Source organism: Balaenoptera musculus, chromosome 5 (genome assembly GCF_009873245.2).
Source record: "Balaenoptera musculus isolate JJ_BM4_2016_0621 chromosome 5, mBalMus1.pri.v3, whole genome shotgun sequence".
Classification (NCBI taxonomy): Eukaryota; Metazoa; Chordata; class Mammalia; order Artiodactyla; family Balaenopteridae; genus Balaenoptera; species Balaenoptera musculus.
The window spans coordinates 127,097,202-127,113,241 of record NC_045789.1 but is presented as its reverse complement, the minus strand read 5'-3'; the positions used below and the strand labels follow the sequence as shown (position 1 = coordinate 127,113,241).

The 16,040-nt window shown below is 40.5% G+C and overlaps 1 protein-coding gene and 1 long non-coding RNA gene across 10 annotated transcripts in view; one reads left to right on the top strand and one right to left on the bottom strand.

The window, feature by feature from the left end:
- Nucleotides 1–4,850: 4,850 nt before the first annotated feature.
- Nucleotides 4,851–6,518, top strand: LOC118895445. Its single transcript, XR_005019949.1, has 3 exons — nucleotides 4,851–4,963; nucleotides 5,885–6,029; nucleotides 6,409–6,518. It is a non-coding gene; the product is annotated as an uncharacterized LOC118895445 (long non-coding RNA).
- Nucleotides 6,519–7,831: 1,313 nt separating this feature from the next.
- JADE1 (jade family PHD finger 1) overlaps nucleotides 7,832–16,040 on the bottom strand; it is a 195,588-nt gene continuing 187,379 nt past the window's right edge. For all 9 annotated transcript variants that reach the window (XM_036852512.1, XM_036852515.1, XM_036852516.1 and 6 more), the window contains 2 exons: nucleotides 15,374–15,491; nucleotides 7,832–11,710 (listed from right to left, as the gene is read on the bottom strand). In XM_036852512.1, coding sequence (XP_036708407.1) covers nucleotides 10,800–11,710; nucleotides 15,374–15,491 — 1,029 coding nt within the window. In that variant the 3' untranslated portion in view covers nucleotides 7,832–10,799. The remainder of the gene's footprint in view (nucleotides 11,711–15,373; nucleotides 15,492–16,040) is intronic.

Here is a 16,040-nt window from a genome sequence, read left to right as displayed (position 1 = left end):
CCTTGACCGCTAGAAAGTTCTTGCTGATACTGAACTGAAATGTGTCTCCTCCCTCCGTTCTGCCTTGTACAACAGAGTTAGTCTAAACCATCTTCCACATGGCAGGTCTTCAGCCTTTTAAAAGTAATTATCATGCTCTCCCTGTACTTAGTAAGCATCTCCATTCCCTCAGAGGGCTTGGTTTTGAGTCCTTGCACCAGCCAGTCACTGGTGTCTGAAAACCTATATATCTCCTTTCACTCTTTCAATAGCTATTTACGAGCACCTTACTTTACACCAGGTATGCTTGGGATGCCTCAGTCTTATGCCCAGAGCCAAACATTATTTTCAGAGTATAAACTATTAATTCCCTTGTTCTGGATCATGACTGGGAATGGTGGGGAGAGGGTAAGTGATACCTGCCCAAGGGGGTGAGAGGGGGGGACAGCTTATTAGAATCTCCAGGGAACTGTGGCTTCACAGTACATACCCTTCCCCTTTCCCTCACCCCAAGAAGAGTGACATATTCTCTTACGGAAGCCTGCTTTGACAGTTACTGAGTTAGTGATTCAGGAAAATGTTCATATAATTTCTCATTAGTATTTAGGATGACAGAAAAATGAGAATTACTGGTCTGGAGTGTACGCCATCCATTAATTCAGCTTAAAATCATGTAAGTTTTTTTGGAAGTTGAATCACACTGTTGGACAGATATTGAGCATACTGTTGACTGAAATCTTAAGTTTTTTCTAAAGGTTTTGTTGCTAAGCCAGATCTTTGCCCCGGCAGCTGGACTGGTGATTTATCGCTTTTCATTATATTATTACAGCGTGCTGAAGTCATTTTACCTCCTAATTCTGTCATCCAGTTTGTTACCTATAAGCATAGGAACTGTGTCTAATTTTGTTTTATTGCTATATTTCTTGCATCCATGACAATTTTTTATTTACAGTGAATTCCATCTACAGCTTTGATAAACATGCCACCCATATTTTCATGAAAATCACTGAAAAAATGAGAACTTGACAGATCTGAGTACAGTCAGTCTCTTCGAGCATACCAACCACCACCTCCCATGACAGGTTATAATCAGGACCCATGAGGCTTGGTCAGTCAACCTGTTTTTAATCTAGCCCATATTGCTGCTTCTACACTATCATAAAAACATCAAGAAAGACCTAGGCTTCTGCCTAGGAAAGTTCATTTATGCTGCAACTGTCATACTTCCCAGACCTAATCTAGTAATCCTGTCTGAGAAGACAAGTTAGATGGGTTTCTTCTTAGTAAATCCATGTAGCATCCTAGTAATCACTGCTTGTTCCTTTTACGTTTATTTAAAACCCTTTCAGTCCTTTAGTATGGCATCACGGAAACTCTTCGGTCATGATTTTTATCCTTTTTTCCAAGAAAGCCATCAGATCATAATATGATGTATGAGGAAATCTGTTGGCACTTAGATCTGTGAAAATTAAAAATACTAGACTAGGATTTCCTTTCATGTGAACCGTGCTCTAGGGGATAAGGGAGAATGAGAGTAGCTACAGTCATGTTTCTGCAAATAACCAAAAGAATCCATTGGATCCACTGGAGAATCTTCCCCTGGATCTACAATAACCATGCCGATCTGTATTAATAATATCTATTTATTGAGCACCTACCTTATACAAGCATTGTGCTAGCATTTTGCATTTATTATCTTGTCTAATCGAACAACCCTGCTAGGTAGGTGTTGCCATTCCTTTTCCGAACATATAAGGTGTCATAAAAGTTAAACACCTGGCCCAGGGTCACATAGATGGAGAGTAGCACTGCAGGCTTTCAAACCAGGTCTCTCCAACACCAGATCCCTTCTGCCAACACTGCATCCTTAAGAGTCTACGGAATTCGTGCTTTTGACACCTCCCCCATTTGCTGACAGTGACTGAGCAGTCGCCTCTACAGGTTCTCTGAGTGCCCCCGGGGTTTTTTTGTTTGTTTTTTACATTTATTGTGTACTTTACTTCTATTATTATTGCATTGTAATATATAATGAAATAATTATACAACTCACCATAATGCAGAATCAGTGGGAGCCCTGAGCTTGTTTTCCTGCAACTAGATGGTCCCATCTGGGAGGAATGGGAGACAGTGACACCGAAGTGTGTTGCTTATGTCCAGTCTGCTCCGTGATCTCGTTTTGGTCGCTGTCACTGCAGAAGACCCTGCTTCACAAAGATAGGATGTTGGAAATGGAAGCAGGCTTTTCAGTGCTTTGGTGGCAATCTCAGGATATTCCGCCTTGACTTTAATCCAGAACATAGGGAGATTTGAAGTTGTCTCAAACATACTTTTAAGGCCACCGTCATTTGTGATCTCAAACAGTTGATCCTCTTCTAGCACGGACAAAGTTGATTCACCAGGCTTATTCACAGATGGGTAGCAGATCCATTCCTTCCCAGTTCAGGGGTCTTTTGTGGTTGGGAAGTAGTGCTCAAAGTCTTTTGAAAGCTGAGATAGGTGATCATGCACCAGCTGGGAGAAAGAAGGCCCTGGCTTAGTCTCTTTCAAAATCTCTGCTAATGTTTGAAACATGTCAAAAATCCCAGTGTTCACACGTCTTCTCTTATACACAGAAGTGAGATGGCTTTCTAAAAGTAGATCACTGGCCAGAGCTTTTGAGTTACAAGAACCACTTCAAAGATTTCTTTTAGAAAAACAGTCACCACTGGCAGCACATTTCAGTGACACAGAATGGGTCGCAAAACTTGCTTACTTGTGTGGCATATTCAACCTGCTCAACAAACTCAATCTGTCACTTCAAGGGAGAACGGCAACTGTGTTCAAGTTGGCAGATAAAGTGACTGCATTCAAAGCCCAACTGGAATTACGGGTGCCCCGGGGTTTAATTCCTCTGCATCCCAAGGCTCGAACTCACTGTAAACAGCTCGGTACTCTCAAACAAGTGCTTCATCCTAGACTTCAGGTAACTCTTACTAGTGTCCATTCTTTCCTTTTCAGTTCAAGGATTCGTGTTCTTGATAGAAAATACAGACACAAAATAGGTTTTGAAAAATTCTGCGTTCACTTTTTCATTCATCAGCCTTATTATAACGAGTCGGAGCTGTGACTGAGTCTTTCTTTGCCTTTTCTGACTCTGACTCTAACCCAAAAAGCCCTTTTGGTTATCAAATTATATGCATTACATAGAAAACTTCCTAAGAAAAGCATCTTCATATCTAGTGGGATTTGGGTATTTTTTCAAACCTTGAAAAGAAATTGGCCATAACCTAAAAAGTCAAGTAACTTTAGTGAAAAATATAGATCTAAGCAAAGGAAGTTATATAAATTAGTGGGTTACCTCCTTTAAAGGTTTCCAGATTTCTTTACTTTTTTTTTTTTTGATTGCCTTATAAAGCTTTCTTTTTTTCAATTGAAGTACAGTTGATGTGCAGCATTATGTTACAAGTGTACCATATAGTGACTCACAATGTTTAAAGGTTATAAGTTATAAAATATTGTCTATATTCCCCATGTTGTACGATATATCCTTGCAGCCTATTTTATACGTAATAGCTTGTACCTCCTAATCTTCTACCACTACATTGCCCCTCTTCCCTTCCCTCTCCCCACTGGTAACCATTAGTTTATTCTCTATATAGGTAAGTCTTCTTCTTTGTTATATTCACCAGTGTGTTGTATTTTTTAGATTCCATATATAACTGATATCATACAGTATTTGTCTTTCTCTGTCTGACTTATTTTACTTGGCATAATACCCTCCAAGTCTATTCATGTTGTTGCAAATGGCAAAATTTCTTTCTTTTTCATGGCTGAATAGTATTCCATTGTATGTATATGTGTGTATATATACACATACATAGACGTGTGTGTGTGTGTATCTATATATATATATATATCCTTTATCCATTCATCTGTTGATGGACACAGGTTGCTTCCATGTCCTGCCTGTTGTAAATAATGCTGCTGTGAACAGTGAGGGTGCGTGTGTCTTTTTGAATTAGAGTTTTCGTCTTTTCCAGTTATATGCCCAGGAGTGGAATTGCAGCATCATATGGTAGCTCTATTTTTAGTTTTTTAAGGACCATCCAAACTGTTTTCCACAGTATGGAATTTACATTCCCACCAACCACATCCTTGCCAACATTTGTTATTTGTGTTCTTTTTATGATGGCCATTCTGACAGGTGTGAGGTGATACATCATTGTGGTTTTGATTTGCACTTCCCTGATGATTAGCAGTGTTGAACATCTTTTCCTGTGCCTGTTGGCCGTCTGCATTTCCTCTTTGGAAAAATGTCTATTCAGGTCTTCTGCCCATTTTTTAATCAGGTTTTTTTTTTTTGATGTTGAGTTATATGAACTGTTTATATATTTTGGATATTAACCCCTTATCAGCCATATCATTTGCAAATATTTTCTCCCATTCAGTAGGTTGTCTTTTCATTTTGTTTATGGTTTCCTTTGCTATGCAAAAGCTTTTAAGTTTAATTAGGTCCTATTTGTTTATTTTTGGTTTTATTTCCTTTGCTTTAGGAGACAGATCCAAAAAAAATACTGACAGATTTCTTTAATAGGTGGTGACAATTTCACCAAAAAAAATTTACCAAATATCTACCAAAAAATAATAAATATGTTAAATTGTGTTTAGCAATTATAAAGTGGTTGATACTATATTATATGATTTTCCTGTGTCGAAATAAGCATGGTATTTTAAAGCAAGGTATTTGAAAAGTATTTACTTACTTTGAGTATTTGGGACTCTTTGAGGCAAAGATATGACCACAAGCATTTGATATGAAAAAGAGAAGCTCAAATGATTCAAACTGTAAAGCTGGAGCAGAGCCAAAATGAGCAAGCAAAGAAGGAAGGCACCTTTGAGGCTGCTACATGGAGGAGGGAAACACCAGAGAAAAAGATTTGCTTCATGAAGAAATGGTCTCACACTGATGAGAATCCGGAAATTAAGCCATCAGCCAGATTAATAGGTAAACTAACCATAATTAACCCATAATTATAAATGTACTATTTAGAACTCTGCCATATACAAGCCAAGTAGTAGTGAGAATATCAGGATACTTTAGTGATACATTAGGAATGATGGTATGCATTTTTTTTCTTTTATCTTTGCTATTTAATTTGCTTGACTTATTTATAAAAGCTAACCAGATTTATTATACTTTATATCACAAAAATACTGAATTGAAGGTTTTGCATAGCATCAAAGTTTTAAGACATTAGTCCTAACTGCAGATTCATCGTCAAGAAGCAATGTGATTTTAAATAATTCTCTTTCACTTTCCAAGTAACGTGTCAGGATATAGAGAAAATAATTCTTTGAGTCCTTGATAGCAGTGCTATTTTTTTATCATAGGCATATATTTTATATCTGTAAATACGTGTGTGCATGTGTGTGTTACATAAATGTATAGGACACTAAATTAACTAATTCCATTCTCCCTAGAAGAAGGCAGGGACTAACTGACTACAAGCCAACAATATTGCTCATTACCCATTAGGTTATGTTCATAGTCATTCAAGCAGTACATTAACATAATATTTTAAACCAAGATAATTAGCTTTACTTTACAGAAATTCATTGAACTAAAAGTTCACACATATACTCCTCCATATACTCAAAAACACATGAACTACTTTACGTGAACTCTTTTTATAGCCTGAGAGGCAGTAGAGCCCAGGGGGCTTAGCTGCAGCCTGGCTAGGATTGACGCCCAGCTCTACCACCTACTGACCTTGAGCAAATTACTTAATTTCTGTGCCTCCGTTTCCTCATCTGCAGATAGATAATAGTGCCTTCCTCACATGCTGTGAGGTTTAAACAAATTAATATGCATAAAATACCAAGCAGTGCTTTTGCCATTTGATAAGCCTTTTGTAATCATCTACAGAAGCCTGGAGGTTCTCTGACGAGCATGTGGAATAACAAAGTCAGTTTTTATTGTGGAAGTTATCACTATGGAGATAACGCTGGCAAGACTGCAGCAAACTGGGAGGAGTGATTAATTTCAGCAAGACTTGAATCAAGGAAACCAGGTAAGAGGCTGCTGCAGTAATCCAGGCAAGAAATGATGAGGCTTGAACACTATATGGCAAGCGGTAGTGGGATTAAGAGAAGCAAAAGATGCTGAAGAGGTATTACGTATAATACATAGACCTAGATCACCATTTGGCTACAGGAGTTGAAGAAATAAGAACAGGTTCCAGGCTTGGATGGCATTCTCTTAAGGCAGGATATAGAAAAGGATGAGTTCCAAAATCTCAAGTACCTGCATACATCAAAGAGGAAATGCCCAACAAGCAGTCCACCAGCACTCAGGAAAAGCTGGATTGCAGCAACATCAAACTTAGCAGCATAGGGAATGGTCAAAGTCAAGGAAGGAGATAACAGATTTGCTTTTACCCTCTTTTTCAGTCAAAGTCTGGAGCACATCATCTAATGCAGTTCTGAGCACTGAAGGGAAATCATATTGAAGATTTCAACCTTGAAGTTAACTGCGAAGTTTGCTGCAGATGGCGAATGTTTCAAAGGTAGAAACCGTTTTCTAAGTGATCTGGCTAAAAACACGTACACGAGTCCCTGGTGCCACGTTTCCCATCACATGTTGCAGAGTTGCCAGCAATAGGCCCTACCTCTGGCTCCTGGGGACTTAATTTCCCTAGAGAACTATCTTGGTTATTCAACTTCAGACCTTGTAGGATGAATCACAGTTATTTCTCTCTGGGGTCTTACTCAGAGCAAGCTACGTGGAAGTAAATAGTCACTAAGGAGGAACAAGGAGAAATAAACAAGCTTTTAGCCAAATGTATGAACAATTCATGTTTAAAAAAACTGGCCACATATTTACAAAAATTGTAAATTAGGGACTGTACCGCTACCCTGTTGTGACTCCTGTACATTGTAATCTACATGAGAATATGTAACCCTCCCAGCTTTTGCTGTTCCCAACACAAAGGTGCATTTCATTATATGCTAATGCCTGCATGTAGTTGTTGAGTAAAGCCTCTTTCAGGCAGGGAGAACACCAAACTAGAAATTAGAACTAGGGCCTTGGCCCAGTCCCGCCAATGCCTAATGCTATGATCTGGGACATGTCTTCTTTGTAGAATAGAGATACCTCTTCTTTGCCCTAATGTTCCAGAATTCTGTGATCAAAAGAATGCATTTAATGAAACTGCCCTTTGAAAATTATTTTTTAAAAGCCTTATAAACACAGACTCCCTGTCATTCAGAAATAACATTTTTTTGCCTCAGAAGGCTTATCAGTCAACATTATGTTGAAGAAGTCAGTGTCTTGTTCCTAATCATAAAAATAATAGCCAAACATTTACCAAATGCCTACTACATGCTTTATATGAGATGCTCTATGAGCTTGCTTTAAATATTACAGCAACCCCAGGAAGATAGTAGGATGTCACTGTCTTTTCACAGAAGGGAAAATTGAGGCTTATAAAGGTTAGGTGACTTGGCAAAGGTCACACGGCTGGTGAACTGTACTTCAGCCTTTAAACCCAGGTGTCTCTAACCCTAATGTGTAAGTTGCTTCAACTGGTTGTTTTCAGATCTAAAACTGTATTCTGGAAAGAACTCCAGGTGGGGAACCCTAAAATCAAACCATTATCATATGTCAGTGTCTCACCATCAAAGCTGAGCCAGAAAGCAGCCTAGTGAACCTGTGCTCTTATACAGTCTTGTCCCGTTCCCTGCAGTGCGCGTTCCTGATCTAAGCTGTGAGACTGTCGACGTGTACCGTCATGTGAGATGTCACACACGTATGCAGCTAAGTCATATACATCTAAATATTTAGCAAAACCAGATTTGAAGACACTCTCAAATGTATTGCAAAATGTACAGCATTTATTCACATACAGACAAAAAGGCACAAATTCTACTAAATAGTTCAACAAAAAAATACAGCTGTCCTCAACTAGTTTTATAAATACTTTCAAAAAGGGGGTACAAATAAATACAGGATTGGGGCCATGTCATATAAAATAGTCATCTCTACATATACTTTGTTTAATTCTGATTTTAACTCTTCATGCACCTTTTTTTTTTTCAACTGTAGCTGAATGGAACACCAAGCTAGGCACATAGTGAAAATCCTCTGTACAAGGTACAAATGTAATGACAAGTTGTCCATTCAAAATAAATTAAGATCTGTACACAACACATATAACCCTTCAATTTAGATTTTGTGTTTATAACCTAACAAATGACATTCCAGGCACTTTACAAAAGTTTAACTAGCTACATTTTGACATAATACATCATTGATCATAATCAAAGATATTTTTGGTCAGGATGCACAAGGAAGATAAAGCTTTAAAAAAAAAAAAAGAAGAAGGAGAAGGAGAGAAGAAGAGCAAATGGTTCCACACTCAGAGGGCAAGTGGGCAGGTTTTGCTGGCTGCAGCTCATGCCGCCTCGTACAGAGTTCCCAGCAGGACATGAAACTCACTCACTCACAGAGCTGCCATTACGCTGTCAGAGAAACCGAGCTCTGTACCATTTGCATTTCAGAGCAGGAATTAACAGTGTGGGCTTTTTGTTTTTGGGTGTTTTGTTCTTGTGGTGGGTTTTTGTTTGGTTTGTTTGTTTTGTTTGTTTTGTTTTTGGTTCAGCATAACTTGGAACGTTTGAAAGCTTTTCAACCTAAATGTGGGGAAAAAACAGGTAAGGCATTATTTTTGCACAAAACTAGCATTCCTAATAGTGCAAATGAATCTGGTACCTCTTATAATGGTGAGAGGTCATACACTTACTAGAATTTAGATTTTCTTTCTATGGCTTGACAAATTATCCCTCTATATATTCTACTCTCACCCAGAGCTGTTGCTGTAGTCAAAAGATAACTGTAAATCGAGTCCACCTTCTCCTGTATCCAGCAAAAGGTTTTTTGCTCATATGCAGAAAAAAAAAAAATTTTTTTAAAATTATGCCAAGTTAACGTACAACTTGGATTCATAAGAAACTTCTAGTATCTGTAGCAACAGTTTATCTGGACAACAGTCTTTGAAAAATGAGCCCCATAGCTCAAAAATAGTCAAATCTAAAAACCTGGGTCATTCTTTCCCCTCCCCTGAATTAGCTACTAAAATGTATTCGAAAAGTTAAGACTTGGTTTGAAAATGTCATACATACAATGGGGATGTATCAGATCTACTATTTGATCATCTGATAAAACTTGCATAGCAAGATGGAATTCAATAAGCCTTTTTCCTTGTTGACAATCATCTGGAAGACTTGAAAGGTAACTACAGAACTCAAAGCATTACTCATTAAGTATCAGAATGTCCCTGCCACATGGAAACAAATGTATAAATGAATCAGGAATCTGGATACTGATATTAACAAACTAAAGGATAATTTAGGGGAAGTTGGGCTTGTTCCAAGTGCCCATAATTCTAAATCTCATTGCTACTTAAACTTTCCTTAAGTTTGATTCACAACTACATTGAATTCCAAAAAAAATTAACAGGACCTTAACACTACCCACTGTCTTAATACATAATGCACTGCAGTGAGTGCAAGAACAGAACATTGTACTGAAATTTAATGCTAACTTTGGTTATTGCGAGAACTTCCTAGTTTATTGCCGTTTGCAATTAGAAAGTCCAAGTTACGAACTAGAGCTTAGAACTCTGACTTCAGAAAACCTATTACACTTCAATCTCTTTCCTGTATAACCTTGGTCAATCAATGTGGTAAGAGGTTATCGCAACTTATTGCCTTTCTATTTTTTTTTTTTAATATAACCTATTATTTTGCTTTTTTTTTTTCCTTTTTTTTTTTCTTTTTTAAAGGAATCCATTCATGTTGGAAGGCCGGATTCCCCAACATATGCACTAGTGGTCGGCTCTGGGAAATATGAGTCACCAGAGTCTGGAAGTTCATCACTTGAACTTGAATAGCCATTGTATTCTTGGAAGCCAGATGATGGCCAGTTTTTGCCAATGGCCAGCGAAATTCCAAGCTGGCCCAAAAGGCAGTGGTTAGGGAAGAGAAAGGTCAAGAGGACTGGTGAAGACGGGACCTCAACTGCCCTTTCTCATAGATGGAACTTTGTAATGGCTTCGCTCTCCACCAGCCCTATGTCCACAACACATTCAAGGGCTTCCGGCAGCAGGACCTTGCTTACATTTACCCTAAATCTCCAAGCTCCAGCAGCTCTACCCTGTCCCTTCAGATCTTCCAGTAATGACTTTTAAACTTTCTCTTCCCTCATCTGCTATATTTACACATGAATTCCCTAGAGTTACTGAAGCTTCAGAGCTACTGCCCGTATACTATAATGCAACAAAAACAGCCTTGTGGGCCAAAGTATAAATACGATTTCAAGATCCACCACAGTCCTAGAAAATAAGAAGTTTTATGGGCTATTAAATGGTACGTGAACATTTCTCAAGAACCATATCTGATTCTGTATATTCAGGTAACCAAGAGTTTGTGCTTTGGGAAGAATACAGAGGGCAATAAAAACTCATGAGGCTTATTTAAAAGCCTTGCCCTCTTTAGAAACTTGTTTCATCCATCCTTATTTTAGTGTTTCATTCAGCCTCTAGTCTTAGCAGTGTCTTACGGTTACAATCTAACTCTTTGTGTTTCCTCCACAAGTTGCAAATAACACACTTCTCACAACAATGATTTATAAATGACTCTGAAAAAAAAAATTCAATCTGAATTGCAAGTAAATGTGTTTGTTTGTGTAGCTCAGGAGTGATGGGTTTCTGCTCGTCCCCCGTGTCCGAACTCTCGCCTGCTCGATGACAAGCCCGTGGTGCTCCCAAGCCGTCTCTGTTTCATCAAGAGGCCAGAATGCTTCTCCTGATAATGTCTGTCCTCCTGTTGATAGTGCTGCTGGCATGCATACATTTCTTCTCCGATGCCTCGCTCTCAGAGTCACTCATTTCTACATCAGGGACGTACCCGTCATTCTCACGGTCCGATTGCAGCTTGCTCTTTGCCCTCTCCTTGGCTGGAGCTCGGCCTAAGCCCAGATAGGGGTAGTCTGAGTGCTGGCGGCAGGGCCCCTCACGGGCCTCTCCCTGCTGCTGCCGTTCCCCCTTCTTTGGAATCCGGAATCCTCCCCAGTTTTTCACTGGGCTAGCAGGTGTTGTAGGCACTTTGACTGCAGTCTGGTTATAGTTTACTTTGATTAGGGAGCCGTTGCACTTGGGCACCATCTCCTTCCTCGTGCCGGGTGCTGACTGCCCCACTCCAGGGGAGGTGGCAGCTCTTGTGTTGTCCACATGCCTCTGGGACACGTCTGTGGACCTGAGAGGCTTGTGACTCTGTTTGAAAGGTCTGTCCTTCAAGTCTCCCTTACCAAGGTCACAATGAAAACGGTGGTCTCTTCTGTTCCCGTGGTCTGGCATCACCACACCGTTCTTCTGTTGTGCTGATATGAGACGTGCTTCTGCAAAGGTCTTTTCAAAACTCAAAAAGCTCTCTGGGACCACCATCCCCTCCCTTCTACTGCACAGGTCTGGCTGCTTTAGCAGGGTTTTGCCTTCACTCCCAGCACTACTCTGCAATGGATCTCGCTTATGGGGCTTTTTCATCGCGTGAACCAAGGAAGTGCCCATTTGCTTCCTGAAGAATGCAGAGTGCCACCTCAGGTCCTCTATCTGGGGGGCGTCGGGGCCCACAGAAGGACTGTTAAACAGAAGCATGTTTTCCAGTGAGGAGGAGGAGCAGGAAGAAGAAGGCACACCTATGAACATAAAACCACAGATAAAGAAAAAATTACAGCAGAAGCAAATCCGGAATAATAAAATTCTAGACCCCTAGCAGGGCCCACTAATGCAGACTTCCCACCCGACAGTAAAACATACAGCCACCCAGTTTGTAAAAGTTTGGTTTTTATAGTAAAGGTATTACCTGCCGTGAGAATCTGAATACTCAATATGCTCTATTTTCTAAAACAGCTTAAGTTCATGTACTTTTTCACGAAACAATGTCTTTTCAAGGAATACATTTTCCGTCGAACAAAATAACTGATCTGATTTTCAAATGGGATTCACTGCGGAATCCGTCTGCGGTGAAGCAAGCACTGCTTCCACCCGGTCTCAGAGCAGCGCCTGCCAAGAGCTGCCACCTGCCACACCTACAGACGGGGGCGGGGGGTGGGCACCACAGCCACGGGGCGGGGACTGGGGCTCTTAAGGTTCTTTCTCCAAATTATCTGCACCCTCACAGGGCTACATGGCTATGATGAGGATAAATACACGTCAATTGTGAAATGAATAAAGGAAGGTGTTTGAAATCATTCTTGACACAGAGTACATCTGTTTACTCTCATATGTAAAACCCATTTGTGGAATTAAACTGAATTGCCATCCAACACAAGGATAAGTTAAACTGGTGTTTTTCAAACATTTCTGAGGCAAATCACAGTAAGAACTAAGTTTCACAATGTAACCCAGTAAAAGCTTACTTCTCATGCGATCATATTAGCCTTCATCTCCTGATAGGCACTCTGACAGTTTCTATTCTATTTCACTTGTGTTAATGCTAGTGATGACCTGCTAAATTCATCTCACAACCCGGTAATAAATTGTAACCCTCAGTTTGAAAAATACAGGGTGAACTCATAACATACTAGAGTTCATCAGAAGGACCACGTTCCTGCAAGAGCCTCCAGGGCATCTACAAAGAGCAGTTCTCATGTTTTCTGAGTTGTTATGAACCACCCAGAAAACAAGGTTCCACCCCAGAGTAGCAGGCAGGAGCCCGTGTGAGAGCTTAACTGCCGAGCGGAAATGGACACTGCACGTAAACAGAACAGAGCTAGCAACTCTAAACGTAAAATTATCATGACCGTAGGGGAGGGCGTTTTACAATCTGCTGGTTTAGAAATGCCTGCTTTCTCAGTAATCAAACTCGGGGTCAACCTTCACGCCACACATCTATTTCTTTTATTTGGTCACCTACTGTGGGAAAATAGGAAGGTAAGAGGGGCTGACATCTTCCGAGCTCTGATTTCTCTCTTGACTTGGGATCCATGTCTCTGAAGAGCCTCTGACTCCCCTAAGTATTGTCTCCACTGAGTACACTCACCCAGCAGAAGGGCCCTGCCCATTCTCGGGACCACGGGACAGTTTAAACCATGGACCCTAGTGACACGTGTAAGTCAGGGCCATCTCTGCCTCACTCGGAATCATCTCTCACAAGGTAGATCAGTGTGAGACACGAATGACACAACTGAAAGTCTGAAACTGGAAGAAGAAAAAAGGCGGCCTAAGGGGTTTCCACTTCATTCCCTGGGGCAGTTCACAGGAAGATTACCATTGCTTCCAGCCCGTCATACCTAGTATGGGTCATTATTCCTCAGAGGGTGGGGAGGACCCCTTTTCCTGTTCTGAAACAGCAGTAGGACTTCTGAACGTAGATCTGCATTACAGCTGTTACACAAAACACTTCCTAACCTTGTTAAGAAGCTCAACCGCTTACCAAAAAACCTCAGCCATGAAATACAAGGGAAAAAAAAAAAAAAAAAACAACTGCCTGCAATAACCATGAAAAACGACTCAAGTGAAATCAGATGAAAACGTTCTTTACAGCTTATCTTCATAGGTAATCACTCATTACATAAGGACTTTTAACAAGAGTCACAGAAAGCCCTCCACTGGCAAAGCTCCACAGACACAACCTGCATGAACGATCCTGGGCAACAGCAGCTCGGCCTCTGCAGCTGGAGGCTGGGTGATCCGCACCAGACAGCCTTGGGCGGGGGGCTGCTGTTTACACAAGGACACACGGGCAAGGGAGAAAACAGGTCCCCTATTTTATTTGCATTCAAGTAGGAATAATGAAGAGACAGAAGTTCACCTTAAAGAATCCGAGTCAAGCTGCTTGTACTTGTGATACCCTAACTCAGAAAAATTTATTTTAAAAGTCTGACAACTAAACTCTAAAGTCTAGCTGACGATATACACTTGATATATCTGGGAAATGTTTAGCCTTGGGAAGGAAATTACCTAGGATAATATTATTAATACGTTAATGCTATCAAAACAATGTAACACACTTGAAGAATATCATTTAAAACTCCCCAAGCTTTTTTTCTCTTTGTTCGGCTGACCAGTTTGCCTCTAGTCGCACATATCCAGTTAGTTTTAGGTAAACCCAGAATTTGCATTTCAACATCATAGGTTATAACAACTTCTTTGTTGTATCCGTGTTTCCTAATCTAGAGACGAAAAGCCACAAAAGCAGAAGGGAAGAGTAAGCCGGTTGACTCTGTACAAAAGGCAAGCAGTGCAGACATTGCTGCTGTAACTTCAAAGGGCAGCAGACACGAGTTCCCCTAAGACCTGCCTGCTCGTGGGTCATGGTCCTGCCTGATCCACACTCAACAGACTCCCTCCTCCTCCTCTGAAATCCTTATAACGCCTGCTTTCTGGGGCTTCTGATCACAGAATGTTAGTGCTGAAAAGCACTTCAGAGGGCAGGATTCTGGACCGAACCTCTTACAGACCAACAGAGTCCCAGAGAGGTTAAACAACTTGCCCTCCTATGCACTTGATCTCAAAGTCACTGAAGTGTTCTCTGGAGCGGGAGGGGGGAAGTCCCTGTCTTAGTTTTTTCTCTTTTCCAGAGCAAAGCAAAATAGGCAGCACTAAATAAATACGTTGTGCTGAATCTCAAAAGTATTCAAAATTCCAACTACACCAAAATAATCCACTGTGAATGTTGTCTAAACATGGATATGTGCCTTTAGTACACAGTCTTAAGATATATTTACCATATGTTACAGGTAGATCCAAAGGCTAGATAATTATAAATCTTTTCAGGTATCCCCATGATACTTTACATTTATCAAGTGCTTTGCAATATGTAAGTTACTCTTTCGAGTCTCACAGTAGTTCCCAGGAGGTAGCTGGAGATCTCATCCTCACATTACATGTGAGGAAACGGGGGAAGACTTAGAAAACTTAAGACTTGCTTGTGTTGAGCCTTTAAGTAGACAATATAGGATTTGACCCATACATGAGGCCCTGTGAGGAAACGGGGGAGACTTAGAAAACTTAAGACTTGCTTGTGTTGAGCCTTTAAGTAGACAATATAGGATTTGACCCATACATGAGGCCCTGTGAGGAAACGGGGGAGACTTAGAAAACTTAAGACTCGTTTGTGTTGAGCCTTTAAGTAGACAATATATGATTTGACCCATACATGAGGCCCAATTCATAGCCCTCTCCTCTAGACTATGGTGCCTCGAAAGCCTAAAGATTTTCTTCAACAACGAAAGCCTTTGCTTCTTTGATTCTTCTACAGTATAAAAGAAAATTAAAGAAACTAGCATTTTTTTCCCTTAACAGAGGGCTTACAAACCCCTGCCCTATTGTTTGACCTACCGGGGCTTAATGCATACCTGAAACTCTTTCTTGCTCCAAAAGCTTAGTGTAAAGATTGAATATCTGTTCCTGGACTTTGCACACAGATCGTTTAATCTTTTCCCTGCGGGTCACCATGTAAGTGAGGTTCCGAACCTAGAACGTAGAGAATAAAGATTCTAAGTAAGCAATACATTATAACAGGACTTCGGTGTTTTGTTTTGTTTTTTTTTCTCTTTACCTGAGAAAAATTTGTCCTACTAGGTCCTTGAGTGACTTTTGATATCCAAATGTACTTTAAACATTTTATCTAATCTCTAAGCCTCCCTCTGGGGTGCTAACAAGTATTCTGTGTATACCCCTCAAGGTGGGTAGCAGCACAAAAGAGGCTGTAAGAGGAGGTCCTGCCCCTGCACCACACCTGGCCGTAGGCTCCTCCTGGTGAAGAGACAGACAGATGCCCATCGGTGTCCAAGTCCAAACGTGCCAGCTCTTGCCAAAGGACTCTGCTTATCACCCCTCAGTATCTTCTTCCCATGAATTCTATCGTCAGAGGCTTCAGAGCAGTTCAGAAGCCACCTCTGCTGCACTTATCAAGCATCTTCTGAAGATGGAACTAGATAAGCATTAGGGTCAAGGGCCATCAGAGGGAGGAGCCCCTCACAAAAAATGTCCCTACACAGGGCTCTCACTAGAAGGCCAAGT